General features: G+C 41.6%; 2 protein-coding genes across 2 annotated transcripts in view; one reads left to right on the top strand and one right to left on the bottom strand.

The window, feature by feature from the left end:
• Window positions 1-4,400, top strand: part of IGF2BP3 (insulin like growth factor 2 mRNA binding protein 3) — a 161,192-nt gene extending 156,792 nt beyond the window's left edge. Inside the window, exons 13-15 of the mRNA XM_031013019.3 lie at window positions 968-1,099; window positions 1,773-1,886; window positions 2,161-4,400. Coding sequence (XP_030868879.1) covers window positions 968-1,099; window positions 1,773-1,886; window positions 2,161-2,259 — 345 coding nt within the window. The 3' untranslated portion in view covers window positions 2,260-4,400. The remainder of the gene's footprint in view (window positions 1-967; window positions 1,100-1,772; window positions 1,887-2,160) is intronic.
• Window positions 4,401-5,056: 656 nt separating this feature from the next.
• Window positions 5,057-15,805, bottom strand: MALSU1 (mitochondrial assembly of ribosomal large subunit 1). Its single transcript, XM_004045172.4, has 4 exons — window positions 15,017-15,805; window positions 13,610-13,788; window positions 6,692-6,773; window positions 5,057-5,268 (listed from the first exon to the last, which is right to left on the bottom strand). Exons 1-4 carry the CDS (start codon window positions 15,270-15,272, stop codon window positions 5,078-5,080), a joined length of 708 nt encoding a protein of 235 aa, XP_004045220.1. The 5' UTR covers window positions 15,273-15,805; the 3' UTR covers window positions 5,057-5,077.
• Window positions 15,806-17,408: the final 1,603 nt, after the last annotated feature.

The following is a 17,408-nucleotide window of genomic DNA, read 5'->3' as shown; positions in this document are numbered from 1 at the left end:
CTCAAAAAAAATGTGACCAGGTGTGGTGGCTTGCACTGGTAATACCAACACTTTGGGAGGCCAAGGCAGGACTCTTGAGCCCAGGAGTTTGTGATGAGCGTGGCAACATAGCAAGACCCCCATCTCTATAAAAATTAGTGGCGCGGTGGCTCACACCTGTAATTCTAGCACTTTTGGAAGGCTGAGGTGGGCACATCACTTGAAGTCAGGAGTTCGAGACCAGCCTGACCAACATGGTGAAACCCCATGCCTACTAAAAATGCAAAAATAATTAGCCAGATGTGGTGGCGAGCACCTGTAGTCCCAGCTACTCAGGAGGCTGAGGCAGGAGAATCACTTGAACCTGGGAGGCGGGGGTTGCAGTGACCCAAGATCGTGCCACTGCACTCCAGCCTGGGCAACAAAGTAAGACTCCGTCTCAAAAAAAAAAAAAAAAAAAAAGTCAGGTGTGGTGTTGCATGCCTGTAGTCTGCTACTCAGGAGGCTGAGGTAGGAGGATCGCTTGAGCCCAGGAGGTTGAAGCTGCAGTGAGCTATGATTGTACCATTGCACTCCAGCCTGGACAACAGGAGGAACCCTGACTCCAACAAAAAGGAAAGAAAAATGCAATTGATGTCTCATGGCCAGCATGAGAAGTTTTACCTATCACAATTTTAGTACAAATGGCCATTTGCCCACAAAAATTCATTTTTATTAGGTTATTGTCTTTAACTGTTTTCGTCAGAAGAATATGGTTTATCCTTCTTTCACCAAGCATTCAGTTGCCTCTACTGTGATGGGCAGTAGTTATTGTCAACCTTTTAGGACTTCTAACTGCTCTCTTCTGTTATTTTCAACAATCTATGAAATCTAGTAGATGTATCACTGCAAAGGGCTATCCCACTTGGATTTGGGCCATCTTTCAAGTTAACTGACCTCTTCCATTTCACACATGAATGACACTAATAGGATGTGTTTTCATCTGCAGGCTCAGGGAAGAATTTATGGAAAAATTAAAGAAGAAAACTTTGTTAGTCCTAAAGAAGAGGTGAAACTTGAAGCTCATATCAGAGTGCCATCCTTTGCTGCTGGCAGAGTTATTGGAAAAGGAGGCAAAACGGCAAGTACTTCAGCAAAACCTGTGCAGTGGTATGAAAGGGAAAGCGTTGAAAGGTACTTAGGAGTTCCAAGTCCCCGAATTTTGGCTAATTTATAAAAAGCAGGACCATCTTGACCAAGGTTTGGAGAAGATTGCCTTTTGTTTCCTGTCTGAGTGTTGGTGCCAGCTATTAGTGAAAGTAATGCATCTCTTTCAGATCACTTTGTGTGAGATGATTGTCCTATATTTATAAAGGGCATTTAACGTTCTCCTGATAAAACTTTAGCTTTTTATGGAACAGACACTTAACAGGAATTTTAAAAATTTCATCTACAGCTTGTTACATCTGTAATGGAAAAAAAGCAAACTGTTTCTAGTCTCTAATACATATAACTTGTAAGTGGGTTTCAAAGCTGTTTATAATTTTGAAGTGATTGAGTACATACACTTTGGAATCAGACTCAGGATTTGAATCTGGTTTTGCCATTCACTTGTATAACTGGACAAATCAATTTCTTTGGATGAGCCTTGATCATCTTGAAGTGGGGATAATTCTAATAACCTCATGGAATTACCACTGGATTAAATGAAATTTGTAAAGCCATACATAGCTCACTGTCTGGCGCACAGTAAGTGCTTAGGAAGTAAGTTTTTAAAACTGCCACTTAATGTGATTTATATTTATCTCTTTCAGGTGAATGAACTTCAGAATTTGTCAAGTGCAGAAGTTGTTGTCCCTCGTGACCAGACACCTGATGAGAATGACCAAGTGGTTGTCAAAATAACTGGTCACTTCTATGCTTGCCAGGCAAGTGGGCTCTAAAATAAGCTTTTGTATCTTTCTCACATGGAAGCAATTCTCCCACAGGTGCTCCTACCTGATAGAATTAGTTAAGGTTGTTTGATGCTTAAGACTTTTCATCTCCCTTTTAGCAGGTGATTTCAGAGACTACTAGCAAACTGACTAGTATGTATCTTTAATCATCAAATGGATTTCTATTTGAAATTGTTGAAATGAAGGAGTACAGTAACTTTTAGTAGCTTTTGATCAAGTGGAATTTCAAAGCTCTGTCCTTTTCTAGGTTGCCCAGAGAAAAATTCAGGAAATTCTGACTCAGGTAAAGCAGCACCAACAACAGAAGGCTCTGCAAAGTGGACCACCTCAGTCAAGACGGAAGTAAAGGCTCAGGAAACAGCCCACCACAGAGGCAGATGCCAAACCAAAGACAGATTGCTTAACCAACAGATGGGCGCTGACCCCCTATCCAGAATCACATGCACAAGTTTTTACCTAGCCACTTGTTTCTGAGGACCAGGCAACTTTTGAACTCCTGTCTCTGTGAGAATGTATACTTTATGCTCTCTGAAATGTATGACACCCAGCTTTAAAACAAACAAACAAAAAAAGGGTGGGGGAGGGAGGGAAAGAGAAGAGCTCTGCACTTCCCTTTGTTGTAGTCTCACAGTATAACAGATATTCTAATTCTTCTTAATATTCCCCCATAATGCCAGAAATTGGCTTAATGATGCTTTCACTAAATTCATCAAATAGATTGCTCCTAAATCCAATTGTTAAAATTGGATCAGAATAATTATCACAGGAACTTAAATGTTAAGCCATTAGCATAGAAAAACTGTTCTCAGTTTTATTTTTACCTAACACTAACATGAGTAACCTAAGGGAAGTGCTGAATGGTGTTGGCAGGGGTATTAAACGTGCATTTTTACTCAACTACCTCAGGTATTCAGTAATACAATGAAAAGCAAAATTGTTCCTTTTTTTTGAAAATTTTATATACTTTATAATGATAGAAGTCCAACCGTTTTTTAAAAAGTAAATTTAAAATTTAACAGCAATCAGCTAACAGGCAAATTAAGATTTTTACTTCTGGCTGGTGACAGTAAAGCTGGAAAATTAATTTCAGGGTTTTTTGAGGCTTTTGACACAGTTATTAGTTAAATCAAATGTTCAAAAATATGGAGCAGTGCCTAATATCTGGAGAGCAGCACTACCATTTATTCTTTCATTTATAGTTGGGAAAGTTTTTGACGGTACTAACAAAGTGGTCACAGGAGATTTTGGAACGGCTGGTTTAAATGGCTTCAGGAGACTTCAGTTTTTTGTTTAGCTACATGATTGAATGCATAATAAATGCTTTGTGCTTTTGACTATCAATACCTAAAGAAAGTGCATCAATGAAGAGATGCAGGACTTTCAACTGACTGGCAAAAAGCAAGCTTTAGCTTGTCTTACAGGATGCTTAGTTTGCCACTACACTTCAGACCAATGGGACAGTCATAGATGGTGTGACAGTGTTTAAACGCAACAAAAGGCTACATTTCCATGGGGCCAGCATTGTCATGAGCCTCACTAAGCTATTTTGAAGATTTTTAAGCACTGATAAATTTAAAAAAAAAAATTAGACTCCACCTTAAGTAGTAAAGTATAACAGGATTTCTGTATACTGTGCAATCAGTTCTTTGAAAAAAAAGTCAAAAGATAGAGAATACAAGAAAAGTTTTTGGGATATAATTTGAATGACTGTGAAAACATATGACCTTTGATAACGAACTCATTTGCTCACTCCTTGACAGCAAAGCCCAGTATGTACAATTGTGTTGGGTGTGGGTGGTCTCCAAGGCCACGCTGCTCTCTGAATTGATTTTGAGTTTTGTTTGTGAGATGATCACAGTCATGTTACACTGATCTAAAGGACATATATATAACCCTTTAAAAAAAATCACTGCCTCATTCTTATTTCAAGATGAATTTCTATACAGACTAGATGTTTTTCTGAAGATCAATTAGACATTTTGAAAATGATTTAAAGCGTTTTCCTTAATGTTCTCTGAAAACAAGTTTCTTTTGTAGTTTTAACCAAAAAAGTGCCCTTTTTGTCACTGGATTCTCCTAGCATTCATGATTTTTTTTTCATACAATGAATTAAAATTGCTAAAATCATGGACTGGCTTTCTGGTTGGATTTCAGGTAAGATGTGTTTAAGGCCAGAGCTTTTCTCAATATTTGATTTTTTTCCCCAATATTTGATTTTTTAAAAATATACACATAGGTGCTGCATTTATATCTGCTGGTTTAAATTCTGTCATATTTCACTTCTAGCCTTTTAGTATGGCAAATCATATTTTACTTTTACTTAAGCATTTGTAATTTGGAGTATCTGGTACTAGCTAAGAAATAATTCTATAATTGAGTTTTGTACTCACCATATATGGATCATTCCTCATGTATAATGTGCCCCAAATGCAGCTTCATTTTCCAGATACCTTGACGCAGAATAAATTTTTTCATCATTTAGGTGCAGCTTGTTGTGTAGTATGTATGTTTTATTTTTGGTTTTCAATTGAATGGGAATGTTCTGAATTTGAGTTTTTCAAACTCTACGCAGATTTCTGTTATACCATGTCCAGCCATGGTACTTAATGTGAACCTTGATAATACTCTTGCATATGAACTAAGAACTAGAGCTTTCAGAGTTTTTCCTAACAAACACTTTGTTTACTTTCTTCTGTTACTGGAGTATTCTGGAAGGGTTACAGAAGTCCTCCTAGAAGAATATTATCACCTCAAAGAAAAAGTATAAAAATAGGACCAGTGGGCTATGTTTTATATTATTTTTTAAAATTTTTGCCATTCCATTAAACAGGGTTAAGATTTATATTTCAGCTAAATTAATAAAAATCTGAGCAGAGAACTCAAGCACAGGAGCCAGTGCTAACTCCAGGAAATTCTGATGACATTTCCAGGATAAAGGCAGCGTGTCATAAGTTTTGGGTAGAGTGTACTGATTTTTGGTTGCAGGTATAGCTCACTTATCGACAGTCTCTGCATGCCAGTTAGCAGGAGTGCCCATGAGGTACACAAGCCTTGTCCTAAGAGCAGCCTAACCAAGGAGACGGACTTTAGGAGCTGTATTTTCCAATAAGTGACTCACTCAATCCAAATCTGAAATGACTGACTAACGCAGTGCATAAAATATTTTATTCACATTTTAACTCCACTGGAGTCACAGATGAAGTATCATCTTCTTCTATTCCAAGAATGAAGTCTTCAGGTACTGTCTCAGGTGCTATCTGAGCTAACTGGTCATCATAAGAACGTAGGGTCCATAATTTCTCTAATTCATAGATTTCTCTGGTTTCTGGAAGCATCAAATGAATCACCATGCTGCCTGTCAGGGACAGATAAGAGATACAATGAAGGAATAGTTCATTTGCTTTTATTCTTTCTTACCTTACAACACACACTGGCTAACTCTAGGAATAGAGCAGTGGTTCTCAAGTGTGGTTCCCAGATTAGCATCACTGTGGACCCCATCCCGGCAAAAATACCACAGAAGAGAAGTGATGCTATGCCTTTCTCAGTGTACGTACAGGAGGCATATGTCAATATATAATATTGCTGGTGATAGTAACTTTATCAAAGAGACTAAAGGTGTCAGGATTCTCTTCGGTGACAATTCTCCATGGGTAACACACTTCTGCACATCTTTTGTGCAAAAACACTGCCTTTTGTTTTGACTATCCAAGAATGTTTGTATCGTGAGTATTCTTAACAGAAAGATACTACCTCCCTCCAGGGCAAAGGGCAGCTTTGCTTACAGCAGCATTTCTCAATTAGGTAATAATGGTAATGTTTAGAGTCATTTTTGATTGTCACAGTTGGAGAAGGGAGGATACTGCTAAACATCGTACCGTGCACGAGACACCCCTCCCCCACATGCAAAATTACCTGGTCCAAAACGTTAATAGCGACAAAAGTGAGAAACCATCAGAGCAAAAGTAGGCCTGCTTCCTGCCAGTTATAAAAAACCTAGACACCCTCATCTGAGTTCCAGTTTTACAACTGTGTGTGCTGGTGTCATCTGGCCCGTGTTGCCCTATGGAATCCTGGAATCCAGAGCTCAGGAAACCAGTGCAAAATGGATGCTGGCTACTGCTGTGAGTAATTAATAAACTGTTCCTTGTCTCTAACCCTCTAATAGTCTTGTCTTTTACCAGTATCCATGAAAACTGGCGGGACAACGTATTAGCTTACAAGCAGAATAAAATCTCAGATTCCTCAGTTCTTGACATACAGTTATGTTTTCCCCTTTGTAAATATTATCTTGTTGGGAGGTGCTTTGAAACTGTGTACACATTAATACCCAAAGTTGTTAGATCTTTTCAAAATTCTAGTCTTCTGCTCTTGTCCTTTCTTGTGCCTGGAATAACCTCATCCTCATCTCATTTATGCACCGCAGCCCCCAAACCTTCCTCTACCACTACTAAGGAATCTCTCCCGCCTCTACTATGTTATCCTGTTGTCCACCACCTTCCTGATCTGTGTGGCTAGTAGATACACACCAATGTAGTATATATCTTCCTCCAGGAGCGCATCATCTAGGGTACTTTGGTTTGGTTAGGTGAAAATTCTACATGTGAATAAGACCACCTGGATTATAACTAAAAAAACTTTTGTTACCTTAAACACACTTCAAAAATCTTACCTGGAAATACATTCATCAATTTGATCTCAATCCTTTTGCAACTGAAAACAATTCAAGATTAGCGTAGTACCAACAGTTACCTGTAAAATATGCCAGAATAACTTACCAAAATCCACGCACAGCCAGTCATCAGTGTCCTTCCCTTCTATCTTAACATGAGGGTCACGTTTACATTTCAGGTGTTTGTACTGCAAAAAGCCAGGTGGTTTATTAAAGGGAGAGGGAATGGGGGAAGCCTGTTCTTGCTGAAGGTCTTTTTGTTGTTGTTGTTGTTTTTAAATCTTTCTTACTCATTTCTCATTGCTATACTTTGCCCTGTGATGAATAACTTAGGGAAACTATTTCTCCCTCTAAATCTTATTCACCTTCACCTCTCTCCTGAATTCTCCTGCCCCAGCCCTTCTGAGAGGGTCACCCCATTCATTCACCAAGGTGCCTCTGAGGCTGAAAAAGCTAAGCTCAGTCAGCATTTGGTACCCACCTACATCCATCACTTGTGTTCATCCCAGCTTCCCTTCACCTTTAGGGACTGCAGATACTACCTTCTGTTTATAAAGCCAGGTTGTTTCAGTGCCACTGATTTCATCTCATCTGCCTTTATGACATGTTAATGGGACCCCGTCATCCTATAAATGTGCTCAGTTCTTTTGTTAAAACAGATATACTAATATCAAACAAGATGGCAATTAAGTAAAAACTGTTACAAGAGACAAAGGACATCTCATATACATCACCCCAAAATCAAAGGAAATGATAATTAGGGCAGGAAAAAGACAAAATCAATGAACCTAGGATTTGGTTCTTAGAGTGACTAAGAAAAAAGACAACTAAAATCTGAAATGAAAGAAGTGACACTACTGATTTTAGAGAAATGGGATTGTAAGAGTACTATGAGCAACTGTACACCAAACAACTGGGTAACCTAGACGAAATAGCAAAATTTCTAGAAACACAATCTACTGACTGAATCATGAAGAAATATAAAGTTTCAATAGACCATAACTAGTATGGGGACTGGATCAGTAATCAAAAATCTCCCAACAAAAGTCCTAGACCAGATGGCTTCCCTGATGAGTTTTACCAAATATTTAAACAAGAATGCAATACTCAAATTCTCCCCCAAAAATTGAAGAACAGGGAACACTTCCTAACTCATTCCATAAGACCAATACCCCTGATGAACATTTGATGCAAAAATCCTCAACAAAAATACTAGCAAACCAAACTCAGCACCATATTAAAAGGATTATAGACCATGACCAAGTGGGATTTATCCCTGGAATGCAAGGTGGTTCAACATAGAAAAACGGATCAATGCAATAACACCACATTAACAGAATGAAGAAAAAATCTATATGATAATCTGAACTAACACAGAAAAAGCATTTAACAAAATTCAATACCCTTTCACAATAAAGCACTCAACAAAGTGGGCATAAAAGGAAATTACCTCAACATAATAAAGGCCATGTGAGAAAAGCACACAGCTAATATATTCAATGGTGAGACTGAAAGCTTTCCTGTGAGATCAGGAACAAGACTAAGTATGCCTGCTTTTGCTACTTCTATTCAACACAGTATTGGAAGTTCTAGTCAGAGCAATTCATCAATAAAAAAAAAAAAAGGTACCCAAATTGGAAAGGAAGAAGTAAAATTATCTCTGAAGACAATACAACTTCATATGTAGAAAACCCCAAAGATTCCACAAAAAAAACCCAGTTAGGGCTACTAAACAAATTCAGCACACAAAAATCTATCGTATTTCTATACACTAACAATGAGAAACCTGAAAACAAAGTTTTTAAAATTCCATTTACAATAGCAGAATAATACTTTTTTTTTTAATTGAGACATTCTTGTTTTGAGTTTCGCTCTTGTTGCCCAGGCTGGACTATAATGGCGCGATCGCGGCTCACAGCAACCTCCACCTCCCGAGTTCAAGCAATTCTCCTGCCTCAGCCTCCCAGGTAGCCGGGATTACAGGCATGCGCCACCACGCCCGGCTAATTTTGTATTTTCAGTAGAGACGGGGTTTCTCCATGTTGGTGTGGCTGGTCTGGAACTCCCAATCTCAGGTGATCTGCCTGCCTCGGCCTCCCAAAGTGCTAGGATTACAGACATCAGCCACCGTGACCAGCCTAGCAGAATAATCTTAACCACAGGAGCAAAAGACTTGTACACTGAAGACTACAAAACACTGCTGAAAGAACTTACAGATGCCAGTAAATGGAAAGATATCTCATATTCATGGATGGGAAGACAATATTGTAAAGATGCCAATACTACCCAATGCAGTCTACAGATTCAGTGCAATCTATATCAAGATCACAATATTTTTTGAAGAAACAGAAAAATCCAACCTAAAATTTATGTGGGGCCGGACACGGTGCCTCACACCTGTAATCCCAGCCCTTTGGGAGGCCAAGGTGGGTGGATCACCTGAGGTTAGGAGTTTAAGACCAGCCTAGCCAAAATGGTGAAACCTCATCTCTACTAAAAATACAAAAAATTAGCTGGGCATGGTGGCGGGCGCCTGTAACCTCAGCTACTTGGGAGGCTGAGGCAGGAGAATTGCTTGAATCTGTGAGCCGAGATTGTGCCACTGTACTACAGCCTGGGCAACAAGAGCGAAACTCCATCTCAAAAAAAAAAAAAAAAAAATTATATGTACTCTCAAGGAACCCCAAATAGCCAAAACAATCTTGTAAAAGAACAAAGTTGGAGTCTCATATTTCTTGATTTCAAAACTTAGAACAAAGCTATGGTAAACAAAACAGTCTGAAACTGGCAAAAAGACAGACGCGCAGACTGATGAAACAGAATACAGAGCCCAGAAATAAACCCTTGTGCCTATGGTCAAATGATTTTCAACAAGGGAGCCAAGACCATTCAATGCACAAAGGACAGTCCTTCCAACAACAAACGTTGCTGAGGAAATGTCCACATGGAAAACTAACCGCCTACAAAAACTAACTCAAAATGGGTTAAATATCTAAACAGGTGACCTAAAACTATAAAACTCTTAGAAGAAAATAGGGAAAACATGATACTGGTTTGGCAATTATTTATTAGATATAATACCAAAGACACAGGCAACAGAAGAAAAAATAAATTGGACTTCACCAAAATTAAATACTTTCGTGCATCAAAGGACACTCTAAAAAGAGTAAAAAGGCAACCCACAGAATGGCAGAAAACATCTGCAAATCACATATTTGATAAGGGATTAATATCCAGAATATATAGAGAGCTCCTACAACTCAACAACAAAACAACAAACAACCTGATTTTAAAATGGGCAAAGAGTCTGGGCAATATAGTGAGACCCTGTCTCTATAAAAAATAAATTAGCTGGGCATTGTGGAGTAACTCCTACCATTCTACTTTCTGTCTCTATGAATTTGACTACTCCTACTCCTCTAGTCCTAGCAACTTGGGAGGCTGAGGTGAGAGGATCACTTGAGCCCAGAAGTTCCAGGCTGCAGTGAGCTATGACCACACCACTGCACTGAAGCCTGGGCAACAAAGTGAGACACTGTCTCTTTAAAACAAACAAAAAAGCAAAGGACTTTTCTTCAAAGAATATATACAAATGGCCAATAAGCAAAAGAAAATATGCTCAACATACTAATCCTTAGGGAAATACAAATAAAAACCGCAATGAGATATCACTTCATGCCCGTTAGGATGGCTATTACCAAAACGAGAAAATAAGTTGTTGATGAGGATGTGAAGACTGGAAACTCTGCACTGCTAGAGAAATGTAAAGTGGTGTAGCCACTATGAAAGAATACAGGAGCTCCTCAAAAAAATTAAAAACATTCAGCTTTGTGCTAGGCTGGTGAACAGAAAAAAAAATTAAAAACAGAATCACTATATGATCCAGCAATCCCATTTCTTTGCACATACCCCAAAGCATTAAAAGCAAGGACATAAACAATTTTTTTTTTTTGGAGACTGAGTTTCACTCTTGTTGCCCAGGCTGGAGAGCAGTGGCACAATCTCGGCTCACTGCAACCGCCACCTCCCAGGTTCAAGCGATTCTCGTGCCTCAGCCTCCCAAGTAGCTGGGATTACAGGAACCCTCCACCACACCCAGCTAATTATTGTATTTTTAATAGAGACAGGGTTTCACCATTTTGGCCAGGCTGGTCTTGAACTCCTAACCTCAGGTGAACTACCCGCCTTGGCCTCCCAAACTGCTGGGATTGCAAGCGTGAACCCAGCCTTTTTTTTTTTTTTTTTTTTTTTGAGACAGCGTCTTGCTCTGTCACCCAGGGTGGAGTGCAGTAGTACAATCTTGGCTCACTGCAGCCTCAAGCTCCTGGGCTCAAGCAATCCTCCACCTCAGCATTCCAAGTAGCTGGGACTACAGGCACACACCACCAAGCCCAGCCAATTTTTTATTTTATTTTTTGTCTTTTTTGTAGAGATGGGGTTTCACCATGTTGCCCAGGCTGGTTTCAAACTTCTGAGCTCAAGCAATCCGCCCACCTTGGCCTCTCAAAATGCTGGGATTACAGGCATGAGCCACTGTGCCCAGCCTCATGAACAGTATTTCTATACCCATATTTATACCAGCGTTATTCACAATAGCCAAAAGGTGGAGGCAATCTAAGTGTCCATCAATGAATAAGGGGATAAACAAAATGTGGTATATACGTAAGATAGAGTATTATTCAGCCTTAAGAAAGAAGGAAATTCTGGCACATGCTACTACATGGATGAACCTTGAAGACATTATGCTGTCAGATAAGTCGGTCACAAATCTATGATTCTACTTTTATGAGATACTGAAAAGTAGTCAAATTCATAGAGACAGGCAGTAGAATGGTAGCTGCCTAGGGAAGGAGAAATGGGGAGTTATTGTTTAATGAGTTCAGAGTTTCGTTTTTGCAAAATGAAAAAAGTTCTGTAGATGGATGGTGGTAATGATTGCACATCAATGTGAAGGTACTTAAAGCTACTGAACAACACATTTTAAAATTATTAAATGGGCTGGGCACAGTGGCTCATGCCTGTAATCCCAGCACTTTGGGAGGCCGAGGTGGTCAGGAGTTTGAGACCAGCCTGACCAACATGGTGAAACCCCATCTCTACTAAAAATAGAAAAATCAGCCAAGCGTGGTGGTGGGTGCCTATAATCCCACCTACTCAGGAGGCTTAGGCCGGAGAATCACTCAAACTCGGGAGGCAGAGGTTGCAGTGAGCTGAGATCGAGCCACTGCACTCCAGCCTGTGCGACAGTCTCAAAAAAAAAAGATTAAATGGTAGGTTTTACGTTATATATATTTTACCACAAACAACACAACTTTCTTGCCTTTGCATTTCTCTCATCTAAAATCTTTGTAAAGGCAATTTCTATTTCTTTATTCTTTCACAGAAACTTCTCTGTAAAACCTCCCATTCTTTTTACATCCGCAAGTCCAACGGTCACTAAGTCTTCTGACTCCATCCCACTATTACATCTGATAGAGACCCTGGTATGCTGTCTTTGTATATCTCTTCTTTATGCTTTCCTAGTTCTCTTCCTATCTCTCCAATTACCCTGTTTTTGGCATCTTCTTCTGCTCTGTCATGTTGTACCAGGGTTTTGTGTACAGGCCCCACCTTTTTATTTTACAATCCTTCTCTATACAATCTTGGCTACTCTTTCGGTCTTAACTGCCTCCTCTATGACCACTTCTCAACAGACTAAGACTAAGAAAGGTATGATGGCCCTGTGGAATGGTACCAGAGTCAGCTAGAGGCTTCCAAGTACTTTCTTCCTCATTCTGATTCACATTCAGTGCAACTGGAAAACAATCCCCCTTTCTTTCCTCAACTAGACCTGTAAGGGCAAGGACTACATCTTTTTTGTTCTTACCTTCCCAATACCCCGTACAGTGCTTGGGAACACTGGGCATGCTCAAATCTTTGAATGAAACTCCAGGCCAGCACTGTCCAATAGAACGTTTTACAATTATGAAAATGCTTTATGGCCGTCCCATATGGTAGCCATTAGCCAAACGTGGCTATTGAGCATTTGAAATATAGCTAATATAACTGCAGAACTGAATTTATATCTTATTTATTTATTTTTTTTGAGACAGAGTCTGGCTCTGTCACCAGGCTGGAATGCAGTGGCACAATCTCAGCTCACTGCAACCTCCGCCTCCCAGGTTCAAGTGATTCTCCTGCCTCAGCCTCCCGAGTAGCTGGAATTACAGGCACACGCCACCACGCCCAGCTAATTTTTGTATTTTTAGTAAAGACGGCATTTCACCATGTTGGCCAGGATGGTCTTGATCTTTTGACCTTGTGATCCACCCACCTTGGCCTTCCAAAGTGCTGGGATTACAGGCTTGAGCCACCACGCCCGGCTGAATTTATATTTTAATTTATAATTAAATAGGCACATGTAGCTAGTGGCTACCGCAATGGATAGCGGCTCTAGAAATCCCTCTGGTTATACTGTCCTCTAGCTTGCCTCAGGTTATAAAATACTATCTTCCGGCCGGGTGTGGTGGCTCATGCCAGTAATCCTAGCACTTTAGGAGGCTGAGGCAGGCAGATCCCGAGGTCAGGAGTTTGAGACCAGCCTGACCAACATGGAGAAACCCGTCTCTACTAAAAATCTGGGCGTGGTGGCGCATGCCTGTAATCCCAGCTACTCGGGAGGATGAGGCAGGAGAATCGCTTAAACCCGGGAGGCGGAGGTTGCGGTGAGCAGAGATCGCGCCATTGCACTCCAGCCTGGGCAACAAGAGCAAAACTCCATCTCAGTTAGAAAAAAAAAAATAAATCTTCCTTGCGGTCACAAGAGAAAAGATTTAGAAATATCCTAACTCAATAGGGCTGGATATTTGCTCCCATATGTTTCACTATCAAAGAACATAAAATGAATTCATGCAAATTCTGAAAATTTGGGCTTCTTCTGTAACTTTGTATGATGGGTTTACCCTCTAAGTGTTGCTCCTTGGCCTGATGCACTGTCACTATTCCACTCAGTTAATGGTCCAAAAGAGAAAAGAAAGCATCCTACCATTTTCACAACGTAGAAGGCCATGGCATGTAAGTGTCGGGTAGAAGTTCCACTAACAATCACAAAGTAATCTGTATATCTCATTTCTGGAGGAACCTGGATCACACAAATGTCTCTTGCATTTTCTTGCCTCAGAAGTGAAACCATCATATCGATGTCAAACTTGGGACCAGTATGATCTGAAATGCACAAATAGTTGTATCAGGATGGCCAAGCAGACAGACCTGTATGCACCCAGAGATGCCGGCAGCTGACTGTTCCTCCATGAGGGTGTTTAGATCCAAAGTGTTTTTACAGATAGCAGGGTAAAGGCCTCCTGGAAGGTGAACCTGGGCAGTAGCATCATAGCGCCGCTCAACTTTTATGGTCAGGGTGCTCAGATTACGCAGAGCCACTATACATCCTTCGCTATTAACCATATGCAAGTAGAACCAGACACCAGTGACAAATGACTTTCTACTGACTAATACTTAAAAGGAGCAATACACCACAATCACAGAAATGCTGTGCAAAGAAAAACAGCACCACAAAATGGGTAGGAGGTGATATCCTGGAGCATATTAAATTGAATCTCAGTCATAACGGGTCACAGAATTGTGAGCTGGAAGGGCTCTTAGGTAGTATCTGGTCCACAACCTTCAGCTGAGAGATGAAGAAACTGAGGCCTAGCAAAATTACTGTGGCCTAAGATCAGTCACCGAAAGAGCTACATTTTTTAGTAATTATTATTTTGAACCTTCAAGTTTTCATATAAAACCACCGGGTTATTAACAACTGTTACCTATGAAAATCTATTTTTTTTTTCCCGTAAAGATTTAGATATTCTGATCTTCAGCTTGGAGTATTACAGGCTGTAAATTTAAAAGCTCGCCCAAGTTCTAAAGCCGACTCCAAAAGACCTAGTAGCTAAGCCCACTAAGGCCTCTCCCTCTCATACTCTACATTCTTAGATGTGATCTGTTTACCATTCTTAAGTTTCTAAAAACGTCAGCAATAACTAGAGGATATTAACTTGGACCCATCTCCTACTGGCGCTTCCTACGCACCCCTTCGCACCCAGACCCTGGCTCCTTAGAATCCTCAAGCCCCAACAGTCCCCACAAACCCATTTCCCAGGATCCTAGGAAGAGGGTAAAAGGAAGTGAGGACGGTGAGACTGTGATGCCAAGGGTGGGAGGTGGCCGTCCGGGAGGCTGGGATTTTGCAGTTCATCTCTTGCCCTCAATTTCTTCACTGTGAAACGGGAAGGTTGGCGCCAACAACCTTTGAAGTCCCTTCCAGCTCTGGATGTGCAGGAGTTTTGTGACTCCAAGAGAAATGTACAAAGAGGGGAACCCAGAGCCACCTTGGCTGGGACCTGACTCCAGACTGCCCGGAGAGGGTCGCCTTCGTTCTCCACGCCCGTACCTGCCGCGTCCGATTCTGGGCGTCCCTCGTTGACTGTCCCCTCCGCCCGCTCCTCCAGCCCAGGCTCGCTGTGCAGGCCGCGGACAAAGTTTGGGGTCTGGCAAGCCCGGCAGAACGCTGCTCCTACGGGAAGCCGCTGCACGGCCAGCAGCCGAAGCCCGGGCTCAGTTCTAACCGCGGACCCCGCCACCGAGGAAACCGCCCTGCGCCACATTAGTGGCGCAAGCAGCCGCGCCACACGGCCGCCCGGCCCCATAGCAGCAGCCTCGCGTCGGCGTCGCGGGTGGGCGGCACTTCATGGGGCCCGGCCGGGAAATTCTACGTTGATGCGTGGGCGGAGTCAAGGCCTGAAGGACGGGCCATGGGCGGAGTCTGGAGCCCGTGAAGCCGGCAGTGACCCGGAAGAGCTACTTGGGGATTGTTGCGTGCGGGAATAAAGAACTGGTGTTGCTTGCCCACCTTGCTTTGCTTTGTGTCGCAGTAGCGCATTACGTTGTCACTTTTTTTTTTTGGACTCTGTCCACTAATGTAAGGCTCATGAAGGCAATAATTTTTGTTTCATTTTTAACTCTTCTCTCCACAGCACCTAAAACAGTTCCTGGTACTGAATGTCCCCAAGTTGCTGTTAATCTGATTAGTCTGGGATTAGGACATATAATCTACCCTCTCTCATTACCAAAAAATATTCAAGATTCCCTTGCAAATTTGAAATTGCACGAGGAAAATCTGTCATCCTGGGCTAGAGTGGGGTGGGAGGCAGAGGTGTAAAGGACCATTTGGAAACCGTTCTTAGGTCAGCCCATCATCTACACTCCCTGTTTGGAGGAGTTTACGCCCAGGGGCGGTACTGTGGGGACCAGCTCTGTAAGAATAAGGAATTCTGAGCTGCCAGCTGCGGTATTAAGTCACAGGACTTGAGAACTGCGATAGATCCCTGGCGCGGGTCGGGGGTTGGGGGTTTGGGGGGCGTGGGACGCGGCAGGGAAGCAACTTGCCCAGGTCATGCACTTACTGACTGCGTCAGAATCAGAAGCTAGTTTCTGGCTTTTGAACTCCAGGCCTGCTAACTGCTGAAAGGAAGGCTTCATAGAGAGCAAATATTTCAAATGCCTGAAACAGTGCCAGACACATAGCAGGCACTCCAAAAATGTTTGCTACATTATTTTAAATAATTCCAAGTACTAGTTTTGGGAAGTTTTTTAAAAATACAGAAATTAAGCATTTGTGTATATCACACCAGATATGTACAATCACTTCAAGTTATTTTTGAAAAGAAGAAAAACATTACAGATTAAGTTTCCTCTGTCCAATTTTAGCCCCATCCTCAATTCCATTTTTCCATAGGCATGAACTTGGCGTTTCTCCCAGCTTTTGGCATCCATTCCGTGTTCCCACCCTTCTCTGAACATCCCAGACCTGCTTTACCACCTGTATTTGCCAGCTCATTTAATGGGTCATTATCCCTTCAAAACTCCCAAACCCTAGACTTCATTCAGTCCAGGATCTTCATACAACAAACGAATCTGTTGTCAAAATCCTGCTTATGTGACCTCCAGAATGTTTCTGTGAGTTCAGCTTCTTGTCTTCATTTCCACTGTTTCTTCCTTAGTCCAAACCCTCATTAGTTCTTGCCTAATTACAGAGACTGCCTCCTACCTGGCTTTCCTGTCTCCAGTCTGTTTCTACTCTTTTCATCCTCCATACTGCCCTTCTATCAACTAGAATCATTTTCGCTTTATCTGCTTTTTACTATTTTTCAAACTCACCATACCCTTTTTTATTTTTATTTTTTAAAGAGATGGGGTCTTACTCTTGTCACCCAGACTGGAGTACAGTCACACAATCATAGCTAACTACATCCTCAAACTCCTGGGCTCAAGCGGTGCTCCTGCCTTAGCCTCCCAATTAGCTAGGACTACAAGCATGTGGAACCATGGCCAGCTAATTTTTGTTTTTAATTTTTTTAAAGACAGGATCTCACTATGTTGCCCAGGCTGGTTTCAAACTCCTGGCCTTAACCAATCTACCCCACTGTAGCTGTGAGTACAGGCACAAGCCACCATGCCTGGCAACCTCACCATATCCTTTCAATGCCAAGCTTTGCATATACTTTTTTTTTGAGATGGAGTCTCGCTCTGTCACCCAGACTGGAGTGCAGTGGCACCATCTCGGTTCACCGCAACATTTGCCTCCAGGGTTCAAGCAATTTTCCTGCCTCGGCCTCCCAAATAGCTGAGATTACAGGCACGTGCCACCACCCCCAGCTAATTTTTGTATTTTTAGTAGAGACGGGGTTTTGCCATGTTGGCCAGGCTGGTCTCAAACTCCTGACCTCAAGTGATCCACCTGCCTCAGCCTCCCAAAGTGTTGGGATTACAGGTGTGAGCCACCG

This window comes from Gorilla gorilla, chromosome 6, assembly GCF_029281585.2.
Source record: "Gorilla gorilla gorilla isolate KB3781 chromosome 6, NHGRI_mGorGor1-v2.1_pri, whole genome shotgun sequence".
In the NCBI taxonomy this organism is placed as follows: domain Eukaryota; kingdom Metazoa; phylum Chordata; class Mammalia; order Primates; family Hominidae; genus Gorilla; species Gorilla gorilla.
Note: the sequence above shows the minus strand (reverse complement) of the source record. Positions and strands in the feature narration are given on the sequence as shown.